Source organism: Sarcophilus harrisii, chromosome 1, assembly GCF_902635505.1.
Source record: "Sarcophilus harrisii chromosome 1, mSarHar1.11, whole genome shotgun sequence".
In the NCBI taxonomy this organism is placed as follows: Eukaryota; Metazoa; Chordata; class Mammalia; order Dasyuromorphia; family Dasyuridae; genus Sarcophilus; species Sarcophilus harrisii.
Window position 1 is genome coordinate 56,408,050 of NC_045426.1, and position 26,498 is coordinate 56,434,547.

The window sequence follows — 26,498 nt, forward strand, 5'->3', positions numbered from 1 at the left end:
AGCTGTTGTAAGAAAATAATTATATTTCTAAGACTCATCCTTGTTTCTTCAGATCTATATACTGGGTTTTAGTCCCACATCATCAATTGTTTATTGGACCTTTCAAGTTGGATGTCCCAGAGACAGCTCAAACCCCACATTTCCAAAACAGAATTCATTATCTAAAAACCTAAAAACCCTTCCCTTCTTTCAGACAAAGGCACCACCAATCTTTCAGACTCTTAGCATCATTTTTGCCTCTTTACTCTCCTTTCCCCCACATGTCCAATCAGTCATCAGATCCTGATGTTTCTCCCTTTCCAATACCTTGTGATCCAAACTCTTCTACTCACCTAGCCTAAGTTAAGGTCATCATCATCTCTGGACTTTTGCAATGGCCTCATGCTTTGTTTTTGTGCCTCAAGTTTCACTAATCCATCCTCCTAACAACTTACAAATTGATATGTCTGACCTTATCATTCCCATGATCATTGAACTCCAATTTGGTAGGCAATGAAGAGAATCTGAAAATTTTTGAAGAAAGAATTATCCTGGTTACATTGGAATCATCAGTTGATCCTAGGAGTCAACTACTCCTAGGATCAAATAAAAATGACTTTTAAATAAATATAAGGTCATTTATAATTTGACTACAGCCTATCCAAACTATCCAATCTTATCATATATTACTCTCCTTCATGTGTTCTCACCAAACTAGCTGCCTTACTGTTCCTCAGCTACAACAATCATCTTCTAGCTCAGTACCTCTATAAAGGCAGTACTCCTTTTCTGAAATGAATTCTCTCCTCAATTCTGCCTCTTAGAATCCATAATTTCCTCCAATACTTCCATTCCTGACTCCATTTCCTACCTGTTAGTGACTTTCCCAGAATCCTTAACATTCAGCATAATGGCTAATACATAGTAGATGCATAAGTGATTGTTAATTGATTGATTGAAGACATTAAGTATGCTTTAGGCATTTACTCTATCCAGGAGTCTTCCAAGGTGAGAAAAGAAAAAAAATGGAGTCGTAGAAAGAACACTGGGCTTGGAATCAAAAGGTTTAGGCTGGAATTCTGGCTTTATTACTTGTTATGTGATCATGAGCGAGTTACCTCCTTCTTCTACTTCCTCCCCTACTAAAAGAAGAATTAGTTGGTTTTTAAAGTCAGTTAAAGCCAGAGGTGACCTTAGTCGTTATGTGGGCCAATCCCTTCATCCTATAGCTGAGAAAATTGAAGGCTGGAGAAATTAAATGACTTGGAGAAAAAGTCACGTATACTGTCTTGGAGTCCACTCAAATCACTGGAAGAGCTGATTGCTAAATTTCCAGGGTAAACATTTATCATTTATCTAAATCAGCAATACTACAGATCAGAGCTTGATTTATTATTTATTATTGTTTTGGCGATTGTCTAGAATTAAAAAAATTGATGATAAAATGTTAACAATACAGATTAAACTTAAAATATATGGGGGGGGGCACTTGTTAAACATTTGCCATTATACCCCAGGTCATATGGATAGTAATAACTTCATGAGGTTGATCAGATGAGCCTCTGACAAAAGTAGCAAATGCCAGACTCTGGATTTGAACCTCAGTTCTTGATTCCAAATTCAGCATTTTTTCTACTGTTCTGTACCAAAGTTCTAATGTTCTGTGATTCCTGGAGCCTTGAATATGGGAAGGCTCTGGAGAGATGAAGAAGCCGGAGAAGGGCATCCTGCTGAGGAGAAGGGGATGAGCTTGGTTAGTCAGCTGGAACCATTTAATCACATCATAAATGAGCTCCATTTTTCTGTGGGTGACATCTGGAAAGTCATCGGGTGCATAAAATAGACAACAACAACAACAACAAAATAGAGGAGGATGGGAGGGATGGCCAGTGGGTCTGAGACTGCAATTCTCTTGCTGTACCACCAGGTGACACCTTTGACTGCCTTGAAATTTGCCGAGCTGACCGTGAAAGCTGGCATTCCCAAAGGGGTGGTGAATGTGCTGCCCGGATCAGGTAAGGGGGTGGCAGGGAAGGGCGGTCGTTCTCTGTCTCCCTTCTCAGGAAGGAAAAGCAGCGTGTCTCGCCTAGCCAGCTTCCCTATCTGAAAGTCCTACAGAGAGTCTGATATCTCCAAAGACCAAGAATCTGACCTTGGAAAGGGATGACTAGGAAAAGGAGGTGCTGGGAGTGGTGATGATGATGATGATGATGATGATGATGATAAGATGAGGAAGATGATGATGGAGAAGATAATGATGGTGGTGGTATTGGCAGTGATGATGATGATGAAGATGGAGATGGAGAAGAAGATGAGGAAGATGATAATGATAGTGGTGGTGGTGACAGTGAAGAGGAGGAGAAGGAGGAGAAGGGAGAGGAAGAAGAGGAGGAGGATGGGGTGGTGATAATGATGATGATGACAATGACAATGATACTACTACCACTACTACCTCTTCTTTATCTTCCTCCTCTCCTCCTCCTCTTCTTCTTTCTACTACTCCTACTCCTACCATCACCACTATTACCTCCTCGTCCTTCTATTACTATACTACTACTACTAATAATAATAATAGGATAAAGAAGAGACAGCTGAAAGTTAGCCACCAGCAAAAAAAAAATGTAAAAGAAATCCAAAGTCATGCTAAATCTTTGGGAGCTCAAGGTAAATTTATCTGCATCTACTCTCATCGGCCATCTTTTTTGTACAATCATACCTATCCTTCTATGTATACTCAGGGGCAGTATGACAAGGGATAGAGAGTGCTGACCTTGGAGTCAGAAAGAACTGGGATCAATAGCTGTGTGATGATGGGCAAGTCACCTTAACCCCTTTGGCCCTCACCTGAAAAATGAGGGGATCGATTCAATGATTTCTTGGTTTTTTTGTGATTCAAAATCTGTGATCCTATGATCATTTATGAAGCACCTGAGGTGTATTAGGTGCTGTGTGCAAGGAAATAAGTAGTCGGAAGACGTAGGTTTGAGTCCACATTCTGACATGTGTCTTCCTTGTGATGCACTTATCCTCTCTGGACTCTAGTTTCCCCATTTGTAAGAAGAAGACGTTGGGCTGGATTCCTAAGGTCCCATCTAGCAATCATATACCTCAGTTCTAAGTTCGAGAGAAAGAGCAAGATGTGGCAAAGCAATAATGAAATAGGAAACAGTAGCCTGGGTTCTGGTCCTGACTTTGCCACTAACTTACAATGTGGCCTTAGTTCAGTAAGTTCCCTTCTCTGAAACTCAATTTACTCTCTATAAATCTGGAACTAATGATCTCCAAGATTCTATTCAGCTCTGAAGTTTCTAGAATCCATCCCTATGTTTATTCCATTCTCCCTGAAACTGAAAGTTTCTTGGACCAAATGATAGCTGTCTCTCCACACATAGATGATGAATTGCCCACAGCCACAGTCTAGCTGCTCACTTTCTTCCTTAATTAATTTAGCAGCCCTCTAGGAGCCGGTGGAAGGATGGGGGTGGGTGGGATATCCCTGCTGATCTGGCCTGGTGGTTCCCCCGATGACTCTTTCCCTCTCACCTGGTACAGTTGCAAACACACCTGACAGCAAAGGGGTAATTGAAATTGCAACTAGGACATCACACAAGCACCCTTCTGTATCTCCTGATTTCTGCCCAAAGGAGATTGGGTTGGGCGGCAGAATTGGCCTGTACTTCTTTTCAACCTGCCCTGACTCTGTCACTGGCTGGGAATTTGCTGGATCGAGGGCAGGGAGGTACAGGTCATCTGCTCGGGGAAAAGCCTCCAAGAGTCCTGGGATCGGTGCCCAGTTCTGCCATTGGCTTCCCTAATAAGAGTAATAACAATAACAGTGATGGGGATGAACCTCTACTTTATTTGTACTGTTCATTCACACCCATGACCTAATTTGTTGTTCATGAGACAATCCTGGAAGAGGAATTATCCCATCTTACAGGCTGGGAAAGGGAATTCAGAGAAGTTGACTCGCCTCAAATCACATGGTGAAGGCGGTGGCAGCAGCATGCCCTAATGACAAATAATGTTAATGGAAAATCACAGATTTGAGACCAAGAGGACCTTGGCAAATTGTTTATTGCAATCCACTCATTTACAGATGAAGAAACTGAGGGTCCAGGATGTGACTTGTCTAAAATCACAGAGGTGTCAGAATAAGGATTTGAACCCTTGACTCTGAAGTCAATGTAGAATTCAACTCTCAAGGAACAGTGTAGGAAAAAAATTTTGCCTTTCTTGCCTTATCCCTAATTTTTCTGCCCTGTTAGAAACTGGGGATACAAATACAAAAATATGTGTGTGAATGTGTGTGTGTGTGTGTGTATGTAGACAGAAACAGACAAAAGACAGAGACAGAGAGAGAGAGAGAGAGAGATATGATCAAAGAGAGATAAAGAGACAGATGGAAAGAAAGAGAGAGGGACAGAAACAGGCAGACAGAGATGGAGAGAGAGGACATTGACAAGCTGGGAGGTATTAAAACCCAAGAAGGGGAACCCTATGAGAATCAGTTACAAGATCTGGGAATGTTCATCCTGAGGAAGAGAAGATTTAAGGGGTACGTCATATCTGTCTTAATAAGTATTTGAGAGATTGTCGTGTAGAAGATGGATCACTAAGTAGCACCACAGGGCTGGAGTCAGGAATCTTCCCAAATTCAAATCTGGCTTATGCAGATACTTATGGGTGTGATTCTGGGTCAATCAATAACCCTGTTTACCTCAGTTTCCTTATCTGTAAAATGATCTGGAGAAATAAATGACAAGCCATTCTAGTATCTTTGCCAAGAAAACCCCAAAAGGGGTCACAAAGAATTGAACACAATTGAAATGACTGAACAATAACATAGAGGAGATGGATTAGAAGGGGAGCCATATTGTAGATGGTTTAGAAGGGGAGCCATATTGTAGGAGCCAGTGATAGCCTGGCCTTGCTTCTGACACACATTAACTGTGTGACCCTGGAGGAGTATTAAAGTCTCAATGCTCTAGGCAACTCTCTAAGACAAGAAGGTGGCAACCTGCAATGGGTAGAGAAAGTTCCTCATCTGAGGGTTTCTTTTACTATTGAAAACATAGATCCAAGTTGGAAAGATCCAAGTCCAACCCCTCATTTAATAGGGGGCCTGGAGATACTGCGACTAGCCCAAGGCCATATAAGATTTAAATTGAAGAATCAGAATTCAAACTCAGGTTCCCAAGTCCGGTGTTCTGCCTTCAGCCTCATTCAGAAAATCCGGTCTTTGAAATAGGAGTTAAATTGAAGGATATATTTATCCCATTCCTTGAAGGACAGAAGTTACATGGTCTCCTCCAGGCAGAGGAGAATGCCATATGCCGCACCATTCTTGTGTATGTCAGGGCTGGAAAGGGCCTCTGAGGGTCTCTCTTCTAACCTTCCTTCCACAATATCCAGAAGAGGCGACCTATATAGCTGCCTCTGTTTGGATTGTTTCTGTGATAAGAAATTCTCCTTTTAGGTTTAAGTGACAGTGTCCCTTTGAGAGGACAGAGCATCAGAACTGTTCTCTCAGTACACAGGTGTGCATCATCAGGCACAGACTGTTAAATATTGCTTTATTTATATTTATTTTATTTTATATTTTATTATTAATATATGATTTAATATTATTAATTATTTTGATTAATTATTTAAATTGTGAATATGTAAAGTTAATAATTAACAAAATAATTGTTTTAATAATATTATTATGACATAATAATAATGAATGTGATTTATTAATAACTATTTTATTTATATAAATATTGGCTGCCACTATCTCCTTTGATCCTAATAGCAACCCTATAAGGCAGTTCCCATATCCCCATTTTACAGATGTAGAAGTAGAGGCCAGATTATTTGCCCATAGTCACACGTCTTAGTAAGGGTCAGAGGTTCCAATGGAAGCTAGCTCTTCCTGGCTCAAAGCCCAGTGCTTGATTCATTGGCCTATTTTCAAACCACTATAAATTAAAAATTCCAAGTTCCACCTTCTAGAATGGAAGAGCTAACATTCAGCTCTAAATCTATGACCTATGATCCCCATCATCCACAGTGTCTAATTGACAATGGGCTGACTCAGAAAGTAATGGTTTCTCTTTCTTTTAAAGTCTTCAACTGTGGCTGATCCTGGAAAACATTTGTATGCATTATTGGGGAAGGGGTTTTCTTGCTCAGGCCCCTCTAATTTCCTCTAAATCTTAGAATCTTAGAATTATAATATTGGAACAAATCCTAAACCACAACCATGGGAACTTTCAGAATCCATCCTAAGCTTTTAGGTAGCCTGCTGACTCTCCTTGTGATGGCTGCTCCTGGCTCAGCCAAGACTCCCAAGCCTTCCCATCCTCCTGAGACAAATATAAGATTTTAGGGCTCTGGGGGAACCAGATCTTTGATAAAGTTCATTGTATTGCAGACCAATAATATCAAATGGAAAAAGGGGCCACTAATTGGTCCATAAGGATCCCTGCTAGTCTATTAAAATGTTAATTATGCTTTATTATATTTTTTATTTATTTTGTTCAATATTTTTCGATTGCATTTTAATCCGATTTAGGCTATATTCAGGAAGGTGGTGGGTCCCGTGTGTATGACACCTCTTCTCCAAAACCTGTCAGAGTTAGGACTCAGGGGAAATATTCCAACTTAGGGGGATTATGGAGGAGTGGAGGAGATGACAAACTCTTTCCTTCCTTCCTTCTCATTACTAGGGACAAACCATCTAGCTAATGATGGGGAGGGGGCTGTTAATGTGTAAGATAATGAAGAAAGGGCTCAGGATTTGGGACTCGGAGACCAATGATCTCTGCTACTTGTTACATGTACAATATTAAAAAAGGTATTTAACATGTCTGAAGTTTGGTTTCCTCCTCTCTAAAATGAGGAAATGACTTTTGTTGTCCTTTGTAGCTCTAAATCCTATATTAAGCTACCCTTTCATTATGAGAGTAATTCTCCTCTATCTGCAGGGAATTCTTTATAGACTCAGAGAGCCAGAGGAACAATGGTTTGGCTTGCTGAGTAAACTTGGCCTGGCATATCTATTTCTCTTGTTGAAAGCAGCCTAAAATTGGGAAATAACGGCCTCCCTTTTACACTGTAGGCCAAGGAAACTCACCTTGTACATCAAGGTTCCTTTGGCACTTCAGTCAAAGAGAAATGTCAAGTAAGGATCAAAAGGAAAGCAAATGTGGGCAGCAAAATTGCTAGGAAAGCAAGCCCATCTTCGTCAATCCATGGGTTATATCATTTAGAGGTCTTGGGGACCTCCAGAAGCCTTTCTCTCACACTGTTGCCCCTCTTTTGGACAGGTTCCTTAGTTGGGCAGAGGTTATCAGATCATCCAGATGTAAGGAAAATTGGGTTCACAGGCTCCACAGAGATTGGAAAACACATCATGAAGAGGTAAGCAAGTTGGGGAATCAGGGTACAGATATGCTCGTATATATTGAAGAACCAGTTTTCTGAGGGCATAATACATTTTTAAGCTTCATCTGCACTGTTAACATTTTCTCTGTCACTCTCAAATCTAATAATAATCTAGTAATAAGATCAACAACAACCAAGTCCTGATTTATGGCATTTAGCCATTTATGAGGTATAAATGCTCATGCTGAAATTTAATAATCAGCTCCACATAGCCCTAGGAGCTGACTCCAATACAAAAAAGGCATACTAAGATTATTGGGTTACTTTTTGGCTTCTAAACTCAGTTCTTCCTAATAACAAAATCTTGTATTTGTGTAGGAATTTTGGAAATGTGGTTTAGTTTATTTTTCAAGAACTATAGTGAAAAGATCCATTTTTAAAGTTTCTGAGCACTTGTCCAGACTCTGCCTCTTTCTAGTTTTATGATCTTGGTCAATTCCCCTTATCTTTTTTTTAATCTATAAAATGGGGATAACAACCCCTATCAGTTTCCATAGCTGTCAAGCATTTTTCATCTGTGAAATCTCATCTGGATGTGAGGGATTGTTATTATTTAACTCAGACAGCACTTCTGTCAGGTCAGAAGGATAGATAGTTATATCCTCCATTAGGCAGAAGGGGAAACTGAGGTCCAGCAAGATCGTCACAGGTATCTAAGTCTAGAAGACTATATAGAATTGGGCAGTGGTGTCCACCTGAGAGAATGACTGTTTGAATGGCCAGGTATAATTTTCACCTTTTGGCTGTGTCCTGGTTCTCTTGGGAAGTCTGGTGAAGTCTATGGGCCCATTTTGAGAATAATTTATTTAAATGCATAAAAGTAAATAAAACATTAGAATAAAAGTAACAAAATAAAATTAAACTAAACATAAGATTTCAAAGGAAACCAATTATATTCAAATACAATTTCCAAAGAAAAAAATTTTTTTAATCCAGCACAGATTAAGAACACTTGCTCTAGGAGCTCCTAAATTCTATCCCCTTGTATAAGAGAGCCCTCCCCCAATACAGTACTAGAAGTTTTGAGAACTATTTGTATAAGATCCTGGAAGGTGTATCCCTGGAGAGGGAAGAAAAAGTAGTTGAAAATCCTCTGCCTTTTTATTTATTTATTTCCTTTTTGGTCAGATATTCAGTGTCTTAGTACCCTGAGTGCTTAAGTGAAAACTGAGGGCTCTTCTTCATCATGGCTACCCCAAACATGAGACAAATCCTAATATTCCCAGGAGAAATCTGGGAAGGAAAGTCCAAGAGAAGGCAAATTCAGAGATTCCCAGAGAAATCCCTAAGTGAGGACCATATAGCCAAGAGGGTTGAACAGCTTCCCTGAGGTTCTGAGCTGCGCTTACATGGAATGATATAGCTGGAAGTAATCTTAGACATTATTTAATACAATCTTCTCATTTCATAGTAGTAGAAAACTAAATCCTAGGGAAGGAAAGATGATCAGTATTAGATCATCTAGGGAAAAATTCAATCCTAGATCTTTTGACTTATTCATGTGAATATATTACTTCACTCCCTCTTTCAAAAAGATTTTCCTTCTTATTTGCATCTCTCAGAAAAGGTTTTTTCCCCTTGTGAAGGACATCTCAGGCATCAGTAAGCCATCAGGGAGGCATTTGGGAGAAAGATTTCCCTTTCCTGGTTACTGAAACCTGTTTAGGCAACCACCTATTTAACCAACAGATATGGCCATCCCCAAGCAACTCCAAAGTATCTCATATCTTTCCAGCTTTTACTCATGGAAAATCTCCAAACATTGTGGTCATTGTCTACTACAATCATATAATGGCTTATATTTACACAGAGCACTTAAAGTTTACTAAGCACTTTTCAAACATTATTTCATGCTACCTAATGCAGCACAGGTGATGCACTCCTGGCCATTTTACAGGTGAGGTTACCGACACTCAGGTTAAGGAATTTGTCCAGTTACACAGCTGTGAAATGACCAGGGAGGATTCAAAATGAGGATTTCCCAATTCTGGGTGAGGGCTCTATCCACCACACTGTCTGCCTTACCTCCATAAAGAGAAATCACCATGTTAATTATTTTAAAACTAAAGTGATAGTTTTAGGAAGAATATAAACATGTACAAAAAAAAAAAAACCCGCAATAGGTCATAGGTTATAAATAATCAGTTGGACATTTAATACCACCACTATTTTTACTGAAATCCTTTCCTGGAATCCACAGACTTAGCAAAGATGCCAATGGCCAGAGTCCAGGGGTTGAAGTGAAAGTCTTCTGGACTGAAGAGGACACCTTAACATGCATGGCATGTTAATAGTGATCATGGCAACAGCTCACACTTAGTCATGTTTTCCCCTTCAGAATTAGGAGTCCAATAGAGTTGGAGAACTCCTATTATGTCAGTTCCCTCCAGCAATACAGATCAGCAGCTGAACTATAGGAAGAATAGTAGAAAATTTCCCAGTGTCCCACAGCCAGGATGTTCCAGAGACCACAAGCTAGCTCTGTTCTTCCCCATCCCAAGACTGTCCACTCTATTCACTATACTGCATTGCCTCTCAGCTAGGGAATATAAATATTACTACCCTCATTTGAAAAAGGAAATTAAGCCTTATAAGATCGAGTACTTTGTTAAGCCAGGATTCAAACCAACATCTGCGTACTTTGAGTTCAGCATTCTGTCGTGTGTGTGTGTATGTGTGTGTGTGTGTGTGTGTGTGTGTGTGTGTGTGTGAGAGAGAGAGAGAGAGACAGAGAGACAGAGAGACAGAGACAGAGACAGAGACAGAGACAGATAGGAGAGACAGAGACAGAGACAAAGGAAAGGCGGAAAAGGAAAAGGGAGGGAGAGTAAGAAAGGAAAGAGAGAAAAGGGGAAGGAGGAAGAGGAGGGGAGAGAGAAGAGGAAGGAGACCTATTTGCTCTCTTCTTTATGCTTTTGACTGGCTGTCCCCCCATCACTGAAATAGGCTCCTTCTTCATTCTTCTGTTTCTTGGAATCCCTGACCTCCTTCAAGACCCAGTTCAAGAGCAGACTTCTTTATAACACTTTTCTTCACACCTTCTGAGGCTAGGTTGGGACTGGGAATATGGTGTTAACTTTCTACAATAATAAAAAAGATAGAAGGTGGATAGAATTTAGAGAGAAAATAATGAGTTCCATTTTGAACATACTGAGTTTAAGATGTCTAATGGACATCAAGTACAAGCTATATGAAAGGCATTTGAAGGTACAAGATTGGAGACTGGACCAGGACAGGTAGATATGAGAATCTTTAACATAGAGATGATGATTAAGTTCATGGGAGCTAATGAGATCATCAAGAGAAATAATACAGAAGGAGAGGAAAAGAAGGCCCAGAACAGAACTCTGATGGACAACTATGGTTAGAGGGTATGATCTGGAGGAGGATCCAGCAAAGGATTCTGAGGAGGAATGGTCAGAGAGGCAGGAGGAGAAAGAGAGTGTGGTATCCAGAAAACTTAGAAAGAAGAGAGTTTCAAGGAATTGAAAATGACCAACAGTGTCAAGGAGAATGAGGATTGAGAATGATGCATTTGACAACTAAGAGATCTTTAGTGACTGGAGAGAGAAGTTTCAGTGGAATAAGGTCAGAAATCATTATAAGGAGTTGAGATAAGAATGAGAGGAAGAAAAAATGGAGGTCCTAGATAGTCTTTTTGAGCTGCAAAGGGCAGAAAATATAGAGGATAATATTTATCAGAGATGGAAGGTCAAGAAGCATCTTTTTTAAGATAGGGGTATGGATATGTTTGTGGGCAACAAAAAATGAGCCGGTAGATAGATAGAGATTAAAAATAAGTGAAGCATGGCACAATCTATTGGGGGAAATGGGAAGGAAGGGGATTACTTGGTCAAGTAGAAGAGTTAGCCTTGGTAAGAAAAAAGGTCACTCAGCAAAGTATTAATGAAGATTGGCTCATTGGTTTGGCATTAATGGAATACCACATTACTCAGTTACTATATATAATGATAGATAGAAAGATAGAAAGGTAGATAGATTTTTAGGGTCACTGAACTTTTCCAGATTAAGTGCTGTAAATGCAAAATAGTCAATCCTGTATTAAATACGTGCACTTGGAAGTATATGCTTTGCTTGTAGAGTTGTAAATGATCAGAAAAAAGGTACCCTAAAGAAAAATCTGATAAAAATTATTGTTATATTATGATATATTATAAATGTTGCTTGGGGCTGGATGTAGATAAACTACATGTTATGGTCTGAGTATTTTTTTTAAAAGGTCACTTCAGCATGTGAGACAGTCTTGCCAAGTTTCCTTCATCTTACACTCATACATTTGATTTTTGAACCCAAATATAAGGTTTTTCTTTATTTCCATTATATTTCATCTTTTAAAATTTGCCCCATTTTTCTAATTGGCTGAGGGGAGGGAGGAGTAAAGATTTATATAGCATCTGCTGTGTACCAGACACTTTGCTAAGTGTTTTTTACAAATATCTCAATTGAACCTTTAACAAACATATAAGGTAGGTATTATTATTATTATTCCCAATATACAGTTGAGGAAATTGCGACAAATAGAGGTAAAGTAATTTTCCCAGGATCACAGAGCTGGTAAGAATATGAGGCTGGATTTGAACTCAGATCTTCCTGATATCCAGCATTCTATCCCCTATGCCACCAGATGTTTTGTTTGCTTTTATAATCCCTTTTCTCCTTCCCCACCCCCATCTTCCCAATAAGGTTGAGATCTTTGGATTTTGATTGTCCCTCAACGTGTTAGCTATTCCACCAAGCTTGTCATCTGCAATGTGACAGGCATAAGCAATTCCTTCATCCAAGTCACTGTTTAAAGCATTAAATACCACAGCATCCCAATAGAAACCCAGGACACTCTACTATTTGGTTCAAAAAACAGCAAGAAAGCTTCTTTTTAGACACTTCAATCCAGCTGATATCTCCATCTGCTGATTCATTTTAGGGCTCCTCTAAAGCGTTATGTCTGTGATTTTAAGCAACCGATATTCATTAAATGCTGTGTTAGACACTAGGAACCAAAATACACAGAATGAAACCATTCCTACTCTCAAGAAGCAAATGAGTACATATAAAAATATATGCAGCACAAATATGAAGTGAATAAATACAGATACAAACTAGCTCAATCTAAGGTTGTCTGAGATTTCCAGCAGCCCAGCTTTGTGGTCCTTCAGTGTTTATAACAATTTGAGATTCTTATCCATTCCTTGCTTTATAAACCTTGGCCAAAAGCAACAACACTTTGATCCAACACAGGCAGCTGCTTCTAAGAGTCCTGTATCTCTGGGCCAGGATCCACCATCTAGGGTGATCCCGACTCAGCGTTCTTTACCTTTGGCTCAGTTTGACTTTTGCAAGATTTCCAGATTTCCCAGGGCTCTTGAATCCAGCCCAGCCCTACTTACTCTTCTCTTTTTTTTTTTCTTGCAGCTGTGCACTAAGTAATGTCAAAAAGGTTTCTCTGGAATTGGGAGGAAAATCTCCCCTCATCATCTTTGCAGACTGTGATCTGAACAAGGCTGTCCAAATGGTAATTTCATTAATCTTTGACTAATAGGGGTAGATGTGGGGGACCTAGATGGAGCCCAAAGTGGGAAAGGAAGAGCCCAAGTGAGGCTGCATGGAAAACAAATAAGGTATGCAAATCCCAAATAAGCTACTGCTGGTGCCATAGTGCACAGAGTACAAGACCTGGAGTCAGGACAATTCATATTCATGAGTTCAGATCTGACCTCAGATACTTACTAGCTGTGTGACCCTGGACAAATCAATTAATCCTGTTTGCCTCAGTTTCTTCATCTGCAAAATGAGCTAGAGAAGGAAATGGCAAATCTCTCCAGTATCTTTGCCAAGAAAACCCCAATAGTCACAAAGAGTCAGATACAACTGGAAAATAACTGAAAAACAGCAAATCCCAATAGAGTTGGCATTAAGTTTACAGAATGCTAAGCTAGAATAATAATACTATTATTAATTATTGTGATTGAAGTACCAACTGATGTGGTTTGTAGACACCAGATGATATGAGTTAGGAGAGCACCAAATGTTGGAGTTCAATCATGTGAAGAATTCACAATGACCATTCTCTTTAGTAAAAGATAAGTTTATTTAAGAGAAAAGGTTACAGACAAAATGAAGAGGTACAGAAGACACCAGGAAAGGTAAATATGAAATAGACTTGGGAGAGTATATAGTTAGTAAAGAAAGAAATTTTAGGCATTGTCAGGGATGAGAGAAAAGATGTCATAAGGCTTGGGGGAAGGATGAAGGGAAAGATACACAAGGCAGAGTGCCTTGGGACTGACCCAAAAGTTCAGCAAGGATGATGTGAGTCATAGCCATATTTATAGGGGAAATTTAACCTCAGGGGTTTGATATAACTTGAATTTCTTTACTGGACACAGCAAGATGAGGCCATCCATTGGGCAGGAGAGACCTCCGCAGAGGTTGAGACTATGAGACTAAACTGATTCCTATCAGTGCCCTTCCCCAAGGAGCAATCCCATCAATGCTTCATTCTTTCTCTGCCAAATGTATCCAGGAACTCATCATAAATAATAATAAATAAATAAAAATAATAATAATATTCATATAGTACTTTAAATTTTACAAATATTATCTCACTTTATCCACACAACAACCCGGGGGGGGGGGGTAAATGCAACTATTACAAACATTTTAAGATGAGGAAATCAGAAGATAAATTATTCAGTTTAAGAATAGAGAAAGAAGCCCAGAGAGAAAAAGTAAGTTGCCTTAGATCAGTCAGCCATGTAGTGGCCAAACCAGGATTACAGTCCAGGTCACAGAAGCATGGATCTTGGAATCAGGGGTCAGTATGGCATGATAGGAAGGAAGAACATTGGATTTTAAGTCAAAGAATCTTAGATCCAAACCATTAGGTTCTAGATCTACAGCTGGAAGGGATGTCAGAGGAGACTCATTTTACAGATGGGGAAACTAAGGCCAAGAGAGATCTAAGTGATTTATTTCAGATCCCACAACTAGTTGGCATCGAAACAAAATTTTAACCCAGATCCTCAGACCCTGGAGACACAGTTCTTTCCACTACACCACACGGGAGTTTGCATTATGGCTCCTAAGTTGGTTTCCAACTGTAGAATCTGTGAATCCGTGGCCTAATTGGACAATCTTGTCTTCTAACATTGCTTTTCATCCATGTTGGCTGCATAAAAGGAGAATGGGAGGGGTAGTTTAAGTTGGTGGGAGGAAACGTGTTTAGCGCCTCCCTCACAAAGACTATTCTCGTCTGATCTGCTCTCATTATTGTCCAAACTCGGTCCAACATCTGTCTCCAATAATGTTAATCAGCCTGCCTTGCAATTCCTTCGTGGAGAAATGCTTCCTTCCCAAAATGCAGAAAGGAAATGAGATCTCCAGTCCTGAGTCTTGCTGGGAAATGAAAGTAATAGAATTCTAGAAACTCAGGATTGGAAGAGCCCCCAGAGGTCTAAATCTAACCCTCACCAGCGGAGAGGAGGTTAACGCTCCTCTGCATTTGGGAACAGTTACTTTGCATGCCCTATTTTCCTCCATGGGAAATTTCCCAGCCCTCTTTTCTCTCCCTCAGTCAGTAGAGAAGAGGAGGGATAATAAAGGAGCAGCTTCCAGAGTTCCCAAGATCCTGTTCTCTGCGTACTTGAAGGAAGAGGAGGAGGGAGCTGAGAAAGCATTAGTTTGGCTGTATTAAAAGTAACAAGTTTTATTTCCCTAGCACTACAGTTACAACTTTGTAACTCTACAGTTACAAAGTACTTGAATATCCATTTTCTAATTTGATGTTTACTACAGCTCTCTGGGAGGGACATACAAGTGTTGATCTCCATTTTCCTTATGAGAAAGCTAAGGTTCAAAGAAATTAATACCTTGCCAAAATCACACATCTAGTAAGTGGTGAAGACAGACTTAATCTCAGGCCTCCTGATGCAAAGTCTGTGCTCTTTCCACTGATAACAATAAAAATTGGGATAAAGATAAGGCTACAGAGTGGATCTGTGATCTCATTGATATAAGGAATCCCAAGTGAGAAAACTCCAAACCAAAGCAGATTGGCACTTTCTCTGAGACTTACAGCTTTATAAAGTTGCTTACGGCACTGAAAGATGAAGTACTTTTCCAGAGTCACACAGCCAATATGAGAGACATAGCAGTATCAAAGGAGACATTGAGAGACCAAGCCAAGAACAATAATAATAATGGGCATTAATATAGGGTATCCCAAAAGTCTCAGTGCAGTGCTTTTAAATATTAAAGCCTAAAACTGCATCATTTGGAACCATCTATAATATTTCCTTTAACTATAACACTTTTTTGTAAGTTTATTTATTTTTAATACACATTACTTTATGAATCATGTTGGGAGAGAAAAACCAGAGCAAAAAGGAAAAATAATGGAAGAGATTTAAAAAGAGAAAAAAGAAGTGAATGTAGCATATATTGATTTACCTTCAGTTTCCTTAGATTTTTTTTGGATGCAGATGGCATTTTCTGACCAAATTCTATTGGGATTGCTTTGGGTAACTATAACACTTTATGTACTTTCCCTAACAACCCCGTAGGAGGAGGTAATACAAGTGTTATTATTCCCATTTTACAAATGAGGAAATTGAAGTTCAGGGAAATTAAATTACTTGTCCGTAGCCACACAGCTACTAAACAAACAGACCTAGGAATGTGTGTTTGTGTATATATATATATATATATATATATATATATATATAGTAAGTGTATATGTAATATGAATATACATACATATACACACAATATATATAGTATGTATATATACAGAGACAGAGGGAGAAAATAAATCAAGGTTAAGTGACTTGCCCAGGGTCACACAACTAGTAAGTGTCTGAGGTCAGATTTGAACTCAGGAAGAGGAGTCTTCCTAACTTGTTGTACTACCAGCTATTTAAGGTGATCTAAAAACAAGACGCCAATTAAAACATAGCAATTATGCATCTTTCCCAACAATGAAGTGGTTTGTGGGCCCTGGAAAATGGACTCATTGCTGTGATAGAGGGAGGAAGGCAGATAAAGATCATGGGGAAATGCCTTCTCATCTGCCCAAAGATTTAATACTTGTTCTTCTGTCCAAAGGGGATGAGTTCTGTTTTCTTCAATAAAGGTGAAAATTGCATCGCAGCAGGACGCCTATTCCTGGAAGATTCAATTCATGACCAGTTTGTCCAGAAAGTGGTGAGTTCTGACTCCACCTTTGAAGGTGGACACATGTCATTTGGGATCCTGCCCGAGTCCTGGTAACATCCTCCGAGAAGCCCATCCTGATTTCTAGCCCTGTCCCCACTAACTCCACAAATTTGTGAGTCTTTCCCTTTCACATAATGCTTAGGTGCTTCTCCAACGCACTTAATGTTACACTGTCTATTATAATCATCTTTTTGGACTATCTTATCACCCACCTACTGGATGATATATCTTTGCAGGACAAAGACAGTGTCAAATCTAACCTATGTCCCCCAATATTTAGAACAGTAATCTATCCATAGTAGATGCTTAACAAATAGCATTTATTACTGTTAATCAATAATCCAATAATTTTGAACATTTATTATGTACAAAGCCCTATGCTAAGCATTGAGCCTGCCCTTGAGGCTATTGAAATCTGGTGGGAAAAATGTTACCTATTATGTGTATACACACATGTCTATTATGTACACATATACATTTACAGTCAAGTCTCAAATGAGAGTACAAAAGAGTTCACAGAATGGAGAGATCAGCTTAGGAGATGGACCTGGCCTCCTAGTTCAAAGTCCTTAATTCTCATGACCTGTACATTCAGACATACACACACACACACACACACACACACACCCTTGATCTCATCATTACTCATAAAGGTTCCATTTCCATTATCAACTAGTCAGCAGTTCTTCTCTTGGAGTACACACAACCTCTTCCCTATCCCTTGTTTAATATGCTCTCCAAACTCTCCATCCCTTCCTGTTCTCCCACGCCATCATCCCTGCACTGAATTTACTCCCCTCCCTTCTCACATTCAACAATATGACTCTTTATATTGCATCCTCTATGCTTAAATCCCCTGCCTCTTTATCCTAACACCACTTATGTCTGGATGAAGCCCAATCTTCATTGCTTTTCCCATATGCCTTCTGTGTTCCTTCTTACTTGCTGCTGAATTATGTTGGCCTCTGAGTCTGCTACTAATTTATTTGTTTTTCCAAGTCTGGACCATCTCCTGCATCCCTTCAAATCTCCAAACTTCCTTCAAGGTGACACCTCCTACAAGAAGACTTCCCTACACCCTTCAGCTAGTAAAGTGTTCTCGCTCTACAAAATCACCTCGTATAAACTTTGCATTGATTTTGTCTGTGCATGAATTATATTCTTTCTTCTCAGTCTCCATCCCTTACCCAGTAAACTCCTTGTGAACAGAATCTGATTAATTTTTGGCTTTTTATTCCCAGAACCTATAACAGTGGATGGTACATATTAGGTACTTAATATTTGATTAATTGAATGAAAGCTAATTTATTCCACCTTTAAGGAAGGATCAGAATTAGGTAAATAGATGGGGAGAAAGAAGGAAACTCCCATATGAGAATAACAGTTCCAACAAGCTTAGGGCTGTAGTTGTAGAAGATAACTCACATTTATGTAATGCTTTATGGTTAACAAACTGCTCCCAAAGTGCTGGTTGAGCCCTAGGGCTGCTTTGCAAAAAGAGCTAAAGATGAGTTCTTAAAAGGTCAAGAAGCTCACAGCTCTGTTAAATAAAATCCATTGGCTAAAGAATGAGAGGTGAGATTCCATCCAGCCCGCAATAAGCTTCAGACTGAGGACCAACTTTAGAAGGTGCAGGGGCCAGCCAAACAAAGGAAGAACAACCAAGGAAGAAGAAAGCCTAATTCTCTGGAAGCAAAAGATAAAGTTGGAGAGAAAAGAGCACTATAAATGTTTTTACTTTCCCCAATGATTACTATCTCTCTCTCTCTCTCTCCCTCTCTCTCTCTCTCTCTCTCTCTCTCTCTCTCTCTCTCTCACACACACACACACACACACACACACACATACACACCATATCCCTACATTGACTAACAAGTAATAAAAAAAAAAACCTTTAAGACATCTAACAAACTGCTTTTCCCATAACAACTCTATTAGATAAACAGTGCAAATGCTATTATTCCAAAGCAACCTTGATAAAAGTTACGATTACATGACTTTATTATAGTTATAAAGCTAGTAAGCATCAGAGTCAGACTTCAAAACCAGGTTTCATGGTGATTTGTATATTTGGTGAGTTGTCTAAACTGGCCAGGGTAGATCATAGAGAAGAATGAATGAAGTATTTATTAAATACCTACTATGTGCCAGGCACTGTGATAGGTACTTATAATAAAATTCAGTTCCTGCCTTCAAGAAGTTAACATTCTATAAAGAGAAGATGGCACATATGGGGAGGGGGGGGGGCAGCTAGGCAGGACAGTGGATAGAGCACCAGCCCTTAAGTCAGGAGGACCTAAGTCCAAATCTGGCCTCAGACACTTAACACTTCCTAGCTGTGTGACCCTGGGCAAGTCACTTAACCCCAATTGCCTCAGCAAAAACAAAACCAAAAGCTAGGTGAGGGTCACATTGTTCAGGACTGGAATAGGAAACTAAGAAATTTGGAATTTGCACTGCAGGCAATAAGGAATATTCTAGAGCAATGGAGTATAGCATGACAAAAGTGTTGTTTTAGAAATATTAATCTGTCCTTAGGATATAGAGTGGATTGGAGAGGGGAGAGATTGGAAGCAGAGAGATCAATTCTGATACTATCTTAAGTGCTAGATGAGAAATTATGAAGCATTAAAGTTCATAGGACTGGTGGAAATGAAAATGAAGAAGGGGAGATGGTGGTGATCCTACAGATATAGAAAATAAGATTTAATCATAATAATAGTCAACATTTGTACAGCATTTTAAAGTTTGCAAAGCAAATACGATTTTATCATAATAATAGTCAATATTTATACAGCATTTTAAAGTTTGCAAAACACTATCTCAATTTTATCATCACACCAATTCTGGGAAGTAGATAATATTATTATTCCCATTTTTCAGTAGAAGAAACTGAGGCAGGCTGCAATTAGGTGCCCAGAGTCACACAGCTAATAAGTGTCTGAGATGGGATATGAACTCATCTTCCTGACTCCAGATCCAGTATCTATCTATCAGTTGCCTCATTGACTTGGCAAATGATGGGACAGGAAAGGGGGTGGAGTGGGAAAATAACAAAAGTCTCAAAAAATGATCCAGGCCTGTGTGACTGGGAGGAACAGGGGAACTATTGATGAAGATAGGGAAATCCAGAGGAAGAAAAGACTAAATTTGAGCTGTTCCTGACCTTGAACAGGTAGGAGAAGTAAAAAAGCTAAAAATTGGTGATCCTCTGGACCGGGCTACCAATCACGGACCTCAGAATCATCGGGCCCATTTACAAAAGCTGATTGAATATTGCCAGAAAGGAGTGAAAGAAGGAGCTACCCTAGTCTATGGAGGAAAACAAGTTCCGAGACCAGGTAAGCAAAATAACAAGATAACCTTGTACTGTTGTACTGCGTTCAGTAAGGAAACAGATTCTTGGGTCCATGTAGAACTGCCCATTTCACAGAGAAAAGGAAGATTGGAGTGAAGGGGTTGGAACATCGAGCGTTAGAGCTGAAAATCCAGCCCTCACCCATCCCTGAGAAGAGGTGCAACTTGCCAGGAGTCATACAGCTAGTTACCGGGAGGGTTAGGATTGGAACCTCAGTTACATGATTCCAGATTGAACACTCTATTCATTACACTACCCCCCCTGCTACATTAAGGGCAGCTAGGTAGCACAATGGTTAGACTGCTGGGCTAGAATAGAAAAACAAAAAACAAAAAACCTTACTAGAATAGATGGCCATGGGCAAGTCACTTAATCTCTGCCTCGATTTCCTCAATTATACCATGGAGTTAATAATAATAACATCACCTACCTCCCAGGGCTTTCATGAGAATCCAATAAGATAATATTTGTAATATGCTTAGCACAATGCCTAGGGCATAACAGGGCTTTTAAAATGTTTGTTCTCCGGTCCCCTTCATTTTATAGATGAAGGAAATGAAGTAGAAAAAAGTGATTTTCTCAAGAGCACCAGCTGCTAAATAGCAGACTCAGATTGGTTGAATCTTTGTCCTCTGAATCCAATATATATTTGTTCCACAGTACCATTCCTAATATAAACACAGCCATGAAACCTCTGGACATGGACCCTTTTTACAAGATGGTCCTGAATCAGGAGAATAGTTCTCTCCTATTTTTAGTGACTTACTCACAGTTGGTGTTCAATAATTGTTTTCTAAATGAATAAATGATTCCAACACTTTTCTTTTCTCTCTATAGGGTTTTTCTTTGAACCGACCATATTTACCAATGTGCAAGATCACATGTTTGTGGCCCAGGAAGAGTCTTTTGGACCCATCATGATCATCTCCAGGTTCCCTGATGGGTATGAATCATTGTGGGGTTTTCTCTGACTTTCCTGACACTTTGCCATTTTTATTTGGAACAAGAAAGTGACTTCTCCTAATACATGGTGAGAAAACTGCCATAGGCTGAGTGATAGAAGCTTCCTCCCTAACTCTCACCCAGAGCATCTTTCTTCCACTCAAATCTTCACTGACATTCTAGGTCCTAAAGTCTTATGGAACTCACCATCTTAGGGGTAGATAGGAACCAACATGGGATTGGAGCCAAGGAAGACTTAATGGAGAACTTAATATCACTTTCTGTAGGATAAAAGAGCCTTAACAATGAATTTGCCCAATGCCCTCATTTTACAGAGGAGAGAACTGGATCATGTTCAAGGTCACAAAGATAGAGTCAGGATCTGAACTGTCTTCAAACTCCAAATCCACATTTCTTTCCGTATACTCCTCCCTTTTTTTTTTTTTTTTTTTTTTTTTTTTTTGAATAGGAGGGAAATTCTCTGTGCAGCCTTCAGAAGTTTTCCCAGTGTTATTTTCTCCTTAGAAATCATTCTCATTATATTCTTCTTTTCCATTATCCTCCTTCCTTCCTCCCTCTGTCCCTTTGTTCCACCCTCTCTCCTTTCCTTCTTTCTTCTTTCCTCCTTCCTGTCTTCTCCTGCCTTTCTTCCTTCTTCTTTCCTTCCTTCTTCCTTCTTTTCTTCCTTGCTCCCTTTGTCCTTTCTTCTTTTTTTCCTTTCTCCTTTTTTTCCTTCTCTCTTTTCTTCCTTTTTTTCCTTTTTTCCTCCCTACTTTATTTCCTTCCTTCCTTCATTAATTAATTTGGTTATTTGGTTAATTTGGAAGCAATTTGCCTACTGTTGAGAAAATCAGATGAGAGAAGGAGTATGAAAGTGCTCTACAACCATAAAGTGCTACAGCAATATAAAATTTTCTTTTTTTACATCTTCCCAGGGATATTGATGGAGTGCTGCAGCGCGCCAATGCCACAGAATTCGGACTGGCCTCCGGGGTCTTCACCCAAGATATTAACAAAGCCTTGTATGTCAGTGATAAACTTCAGGCGGGGACTGTGTTCATCAACACCTACAACAAGACAGATGTGGCGGCCCCATTTGGCGGGTTCAAGCAGTCTGGATTCGGGAAGGACTTAGGTAATAACAAGATGCTGCACTTCTGTTTTAGTGGAAGCAGCAGTGAATCTGGAGTCTCTGGACAGGTACCAGCTTTTGTGGCTCTGGACAAGTCACTTAACCTCTGCCTCAGTTTCCTCATCTGTAAGATGCAGGTAGTAGTGCTACCTCAGAGCCATTATATCCTTTATCTCAAAGGCCTCTGGTGTACTGTTTGAGTTATCTATATGATAATAACTGTTGTTGTTCAGTTCTTCTAGTCATGTCGACCCTCTGTGACCCCTTTTGGGGTTTTCTTGGCAGAGATACTAAAGTGTTTTGCCATTTCCTTTTCCAACTGAGGCAAATGGGGTTAAGTGACTTGTCCAGGGTCACGCAGCTAAAAAGTATATAAAACGGTAATTGAAATCACAAAAATGAGTCTTCTTGACTTTAGGCCCAAAGCTTTATCACTATACCATCTAGATGTCCTACAATCATAATAATAATTCCCATATATCACTTTTAGCTCTTATAAATCCATTCTTCACAGCAAGATAGAGCATGAGGAGGTATTATGGTGCCTATTTTGGAGATGAATAAACTGAGTCATTCCAAGAGGTCAAATGACTAATCCAAGGTCTTAAAGCCAATAAATGTTAGACATAGCATTTGAATCCAGATCTCCTGATTCTACTCTCTTGCTGCTCCGGGAGAAGACACAGATGGTCAGATAGGAGTGCAGTACGAAGATATCACAGGCTGCGTGATGTGTGGTGAGACAGCACTGGTCTGGCTGGGGAGGCCCGGGGCCGAGAACCAGCTCGAACATTTACTAGCTGGGTGACCTACAGTGAGAGTTCCATTTCACTTGGGACTCATTTTGCTCATCCATAAAGTGGGATTCATATTTCCCCAGGTTGTTGTTAGGCAAGGGCTCTATAAACTGTAAACCATTTGGAAATATCAATTATCTCTGAAGAAACCCAAACTGCCCATTTTCATAATTTTTCTGAGAGCCAGGCCCATAGACCTGTTCTCAATGGTTATTCAATGAAGCAGAGATAAGGAAAATCACTACTTCTGGTGGTTGTTAGAGGTGAGGAGAGAACAGCAGAACTAGGACTCTGGAGGCCATTTGGGCCCAACCTCTGATTATCCTGGACAAGAAAAGGAAGTCCAGAGCTAGGAAGGGACTGACCTGGCCTCCCTCCAAGGGTCACCTCCTCAGTGAAGCCTTCCCTGATCTCTCTCTCTTCCCTTTCTGCCCCTTTCCCTCTCTCTTTCTGTCTCTCTTCTTTCTCATTCTCTCTTTCTCTCTCTGTCTCTTTCTTTCTGTCTCTCTGTCTCTCTCTGTCTCTGTCTCTCTGTCCCTCTGTTTCTCTCTCTCTCTCTCCTCTTTCTCTCCTCTCTCTCTCTCTCTCTCTCTCTCTCTCTCTCTCTTCCCCTTTGCCTTCCTTCCTCTGTTCTTCCCTTCCTCTGTCTGTCTTTCTTTCTCTTTCCCTACCTCCTTTTACATACACACACACACACACACACACACATACCTATACCCATACACAAATATACACACACTCACCCTTTGTATTTACTAAGTTATATAACTATTGTTATTCAGCCCCAGTACTGTGTAACCAACTAATAAGCATTTATTAAGCACCTATATTGTCCTAGGCACTTGGTATACATGCACAAAGAATGAAACCATGTTTACTCCCAAATGTGCATACACACACACACACACACACACACATACAGTATAAATACAAAATTAGTAAATGCACATATGTCTTATATAATTAAATACAAAGTAGTTTGGAGGAGGGAACATAAACAGTTAAAAGTAGAAGTGGGAGGAATCCTAGTGTTGCCCAAGTTGGATATTAAAGAAGAACTCTCTTCCTAACCCAGAGTTCAGCATCACCTGAGTAAGAGATGAGAGGGCAAGAAGGCAGAAGAGACAGATGGAGAAAGAGATACAGAGAGATGGGGGAAAGGAGGGAGAAGGAAGGAGACATAGAGATAGAGAGACAAAGACAGAAAGTAAGGCAGAGAGAAAAAGGCAGAGAGACAGACAGAGACAGAGAGAGACAGAGACAGAGAGAGAGGAAGGGAGGGAGAGAGAGAGAAAAATAGAAAGGTAAATTGGGAAGAGTTCTGCAGGTGGACTCAAAGGGACATACTACTACTCAGAGGACCTTAGATAAGGTATTTTCTTTCTGGGCCTCAGTTTCTTGCTCCATAAAATGAGAGTTAAACCACATGCCCTTTAAGATTCCTTCTGACTTGTGCGTATTTTCTTGCAGGTGAAGCAGCTCTCAATGAATACCTGAAGATCAAGACAGTCACTTTTGAATACTGAAAAAGAAACTCAAAGTGAGGCAGATCCAGCAGTGAGTGAACCCCCCTGCCTTCCCCTTCTCTCCCATTCTTCCTAATGTGAGACCCGGGTCAGAGTTCCCTTGAAGGGAAAGACAAAGAAGAATGGCTTTCAGTCACCTACATAATGTGAAGTCCTCCTTACCTCAGTCCTCCCTTCCCTGGGTCTTCCCTTTCCACTGGAGAAACACAACCCACCTTCCACACGGAATCCTGCCCAAGTTCAGGGGACAAACTAGAAACTTGCTGGAAATTGAAGGACTACCTGGCCCTTTCTCTTGATTGGGGATGAAGGGTTAAAAAGAAACTAGCCTCTTCCTACTCCAGGAGCATCCTGCCTTCAGAGATCAGCCAACTAAAAATACTCATCACTAATGAACATTTGAATGTGAAGAGCAAAAGCATATTGGGTATATGCTTTCCACTGGTATTCACATGGAGGCTAATGGTCCCACAGAAGCAATCACAGAATTGTAGTACTGAAATTGAAAGGGTTAGAGCTGGAAGAACCCTATAAATACAAAATATGGGAGATAGAAGAACCCTTAAAACAGAAAATGGAAGATGGAAGAAACTCTAAAGTATGTAATGCCAGAACTGGAAGTCTCTATGGCATAGTTTCCATATCTTTACTCCTCCTGATCTTCTAGGTTTTCTCCAACCATATTCTGAGCAATGATCTAATAAAATTATTTGCAGTGAATACTCTGTCAGAATGGAGGACCTTAAAACATAGAACATTAGATGACCTCTATTTTAGAGACCTTAAAGATTACCTATTCCAACCTTCTCAATCTGTAGATGTGGGGATTGAGACTTAAAAAAAGGAAGAGTCACACAATGGGGGGTTATTCCAACTGAAACTCAAAGCCACATCTTCTGCTCACATGCTACCTCTTTTTCTACTATGCCATTCGGCCTTCCTAGAAATCCTTGCAAAAATTAATCAACCAAGAAGTCATTTTTGAATATCTACTATGTGCCCAACATCATTTGAAGTACTGAAGGGAATACAGAAGAAAGAGAAGATATGACCTCTGCCCTCAGGGAACTTATAATAAAGATGGAAAGACAAGATTAATACTTGAGAAACAACTAGAGGGTATAAGAGTATATAAACCAAAATGGTAAGTTGTGTGAATCAAAATTCAAGTGCTCCATGTAATCAAGAGAAGAAAAGAAGAGGGAAGACTGAAGGAATCACTGAAAACTTTCTGGAAAGGCATATCATGCAAATCCATTGTTCAACACAGGAAAATAACCATCTGAAATGAAAATGTAGTATTTTGCAGTATTTTGGTGTCATCATCCATATCTATGTGACTTTTCTAAGTCCAGAGGCTAGGGACCCCATCTTTCCAGATTGGAGAATCTCTCTCTGTGTCTCTGTCTCTGAGTCTGTCTCTCTCTCTCTCTCTCTCTGTGTCTCTCTCTTTCTCTCTGTGTCTCTCTCTTTCTCTCTGTCTCTCTCTCATTTTCTCTCAGATTCTTTAGGCACTATCTCATTACTCATCCTCTCAATCTTCTCTAAGAAGCCTATTCCCAAAAACATTATCTATCCCCACAGAAAGAACTAATGGTTTCTAAATACAGCTAAATACAGATTGACATAACCTTTTGTACACTTTTTTTTTGTTTTCTTGAGATGGGGTGATTTGTTGTTGCTGTTGTTGTTGGTCTATCTTTTCTTTCCCAAAATGTCTAATATGGAACTGTTTTGCATAACTATACATGTGTAACCTATATCAAATTACTTGCCTTCTCAATGCGGGAAGGGGGAGGGAAAGGAAGGGACAAAATTCGGAACACAAAGTTTTAAAAACAAATGTTAAAGTTGTTTTGACATGTAATTTGAGGAATATAAAATACTAAATGAGTAATTTATTTTTTAAAAAGACTCCATAAAAGAAGATTGTTTATATCTTGAACATTGGTTTTATATATATGTAAAACATTCAAGACATCTCCTGTTTTTTTGGATGCAAACCTTCATAGTTCTTATATCTTTAAGAAAAAAAACTTTTTATAATAATGTCCATTGATCTCAGCCCCTCTCATCATATCTTAAACTAATCCTCTTCTATA

At 39.6% G+C, this 26,498-nt stretch overlaps 1 protein-coding gene across 1 annotated transcript in view; it reads left to right on the forward strand.

Annotated features, from left to right (window-relative positions):
* The window catches only part of ALDH1L1 (aldehyde dehydrogenase 1 family member L1), a 69,456-nt gene extending 43,334 nt beyond the window's left edge, over positions 1-26,122 (forward strand). The window contains exons 16-23 of the mRNA XM_023498227.2: positions 1,907-1,994; positions 7,293-7,386; positions 12,841-12,940; positions 16,531-16,629; positions 19,817-19,982; positions 20,837-20,942; positions 21,877-22,076; positions 24,341-26,122. Coding sequence (XP_023353995.1) covers positions 1,907-1,994; positions 7,293-7,386; positions 12,841-12,940; positions 16,531-16,629; positions 19,817-19,982; positions 20,837-20,942; positions 21,877-22,076; positions 24,341-24,396 — 909 coding nt within the window. The 3' untranslated portion in view covers positions 24,397-26,122. The remainder of the gene's footprint in view (positions 1-1,906; positions 1,995-7,292; positions 7,387-12,840; positions 12,941-16,530; positions 16,630-19,816; positions 19,983-20,836; positions 20,943-21,876; positions 22,077-24,340) is intronic.
* The last annotated feature ends 376 nt before the right edge of the window (positions 26,123-26,498 follow it).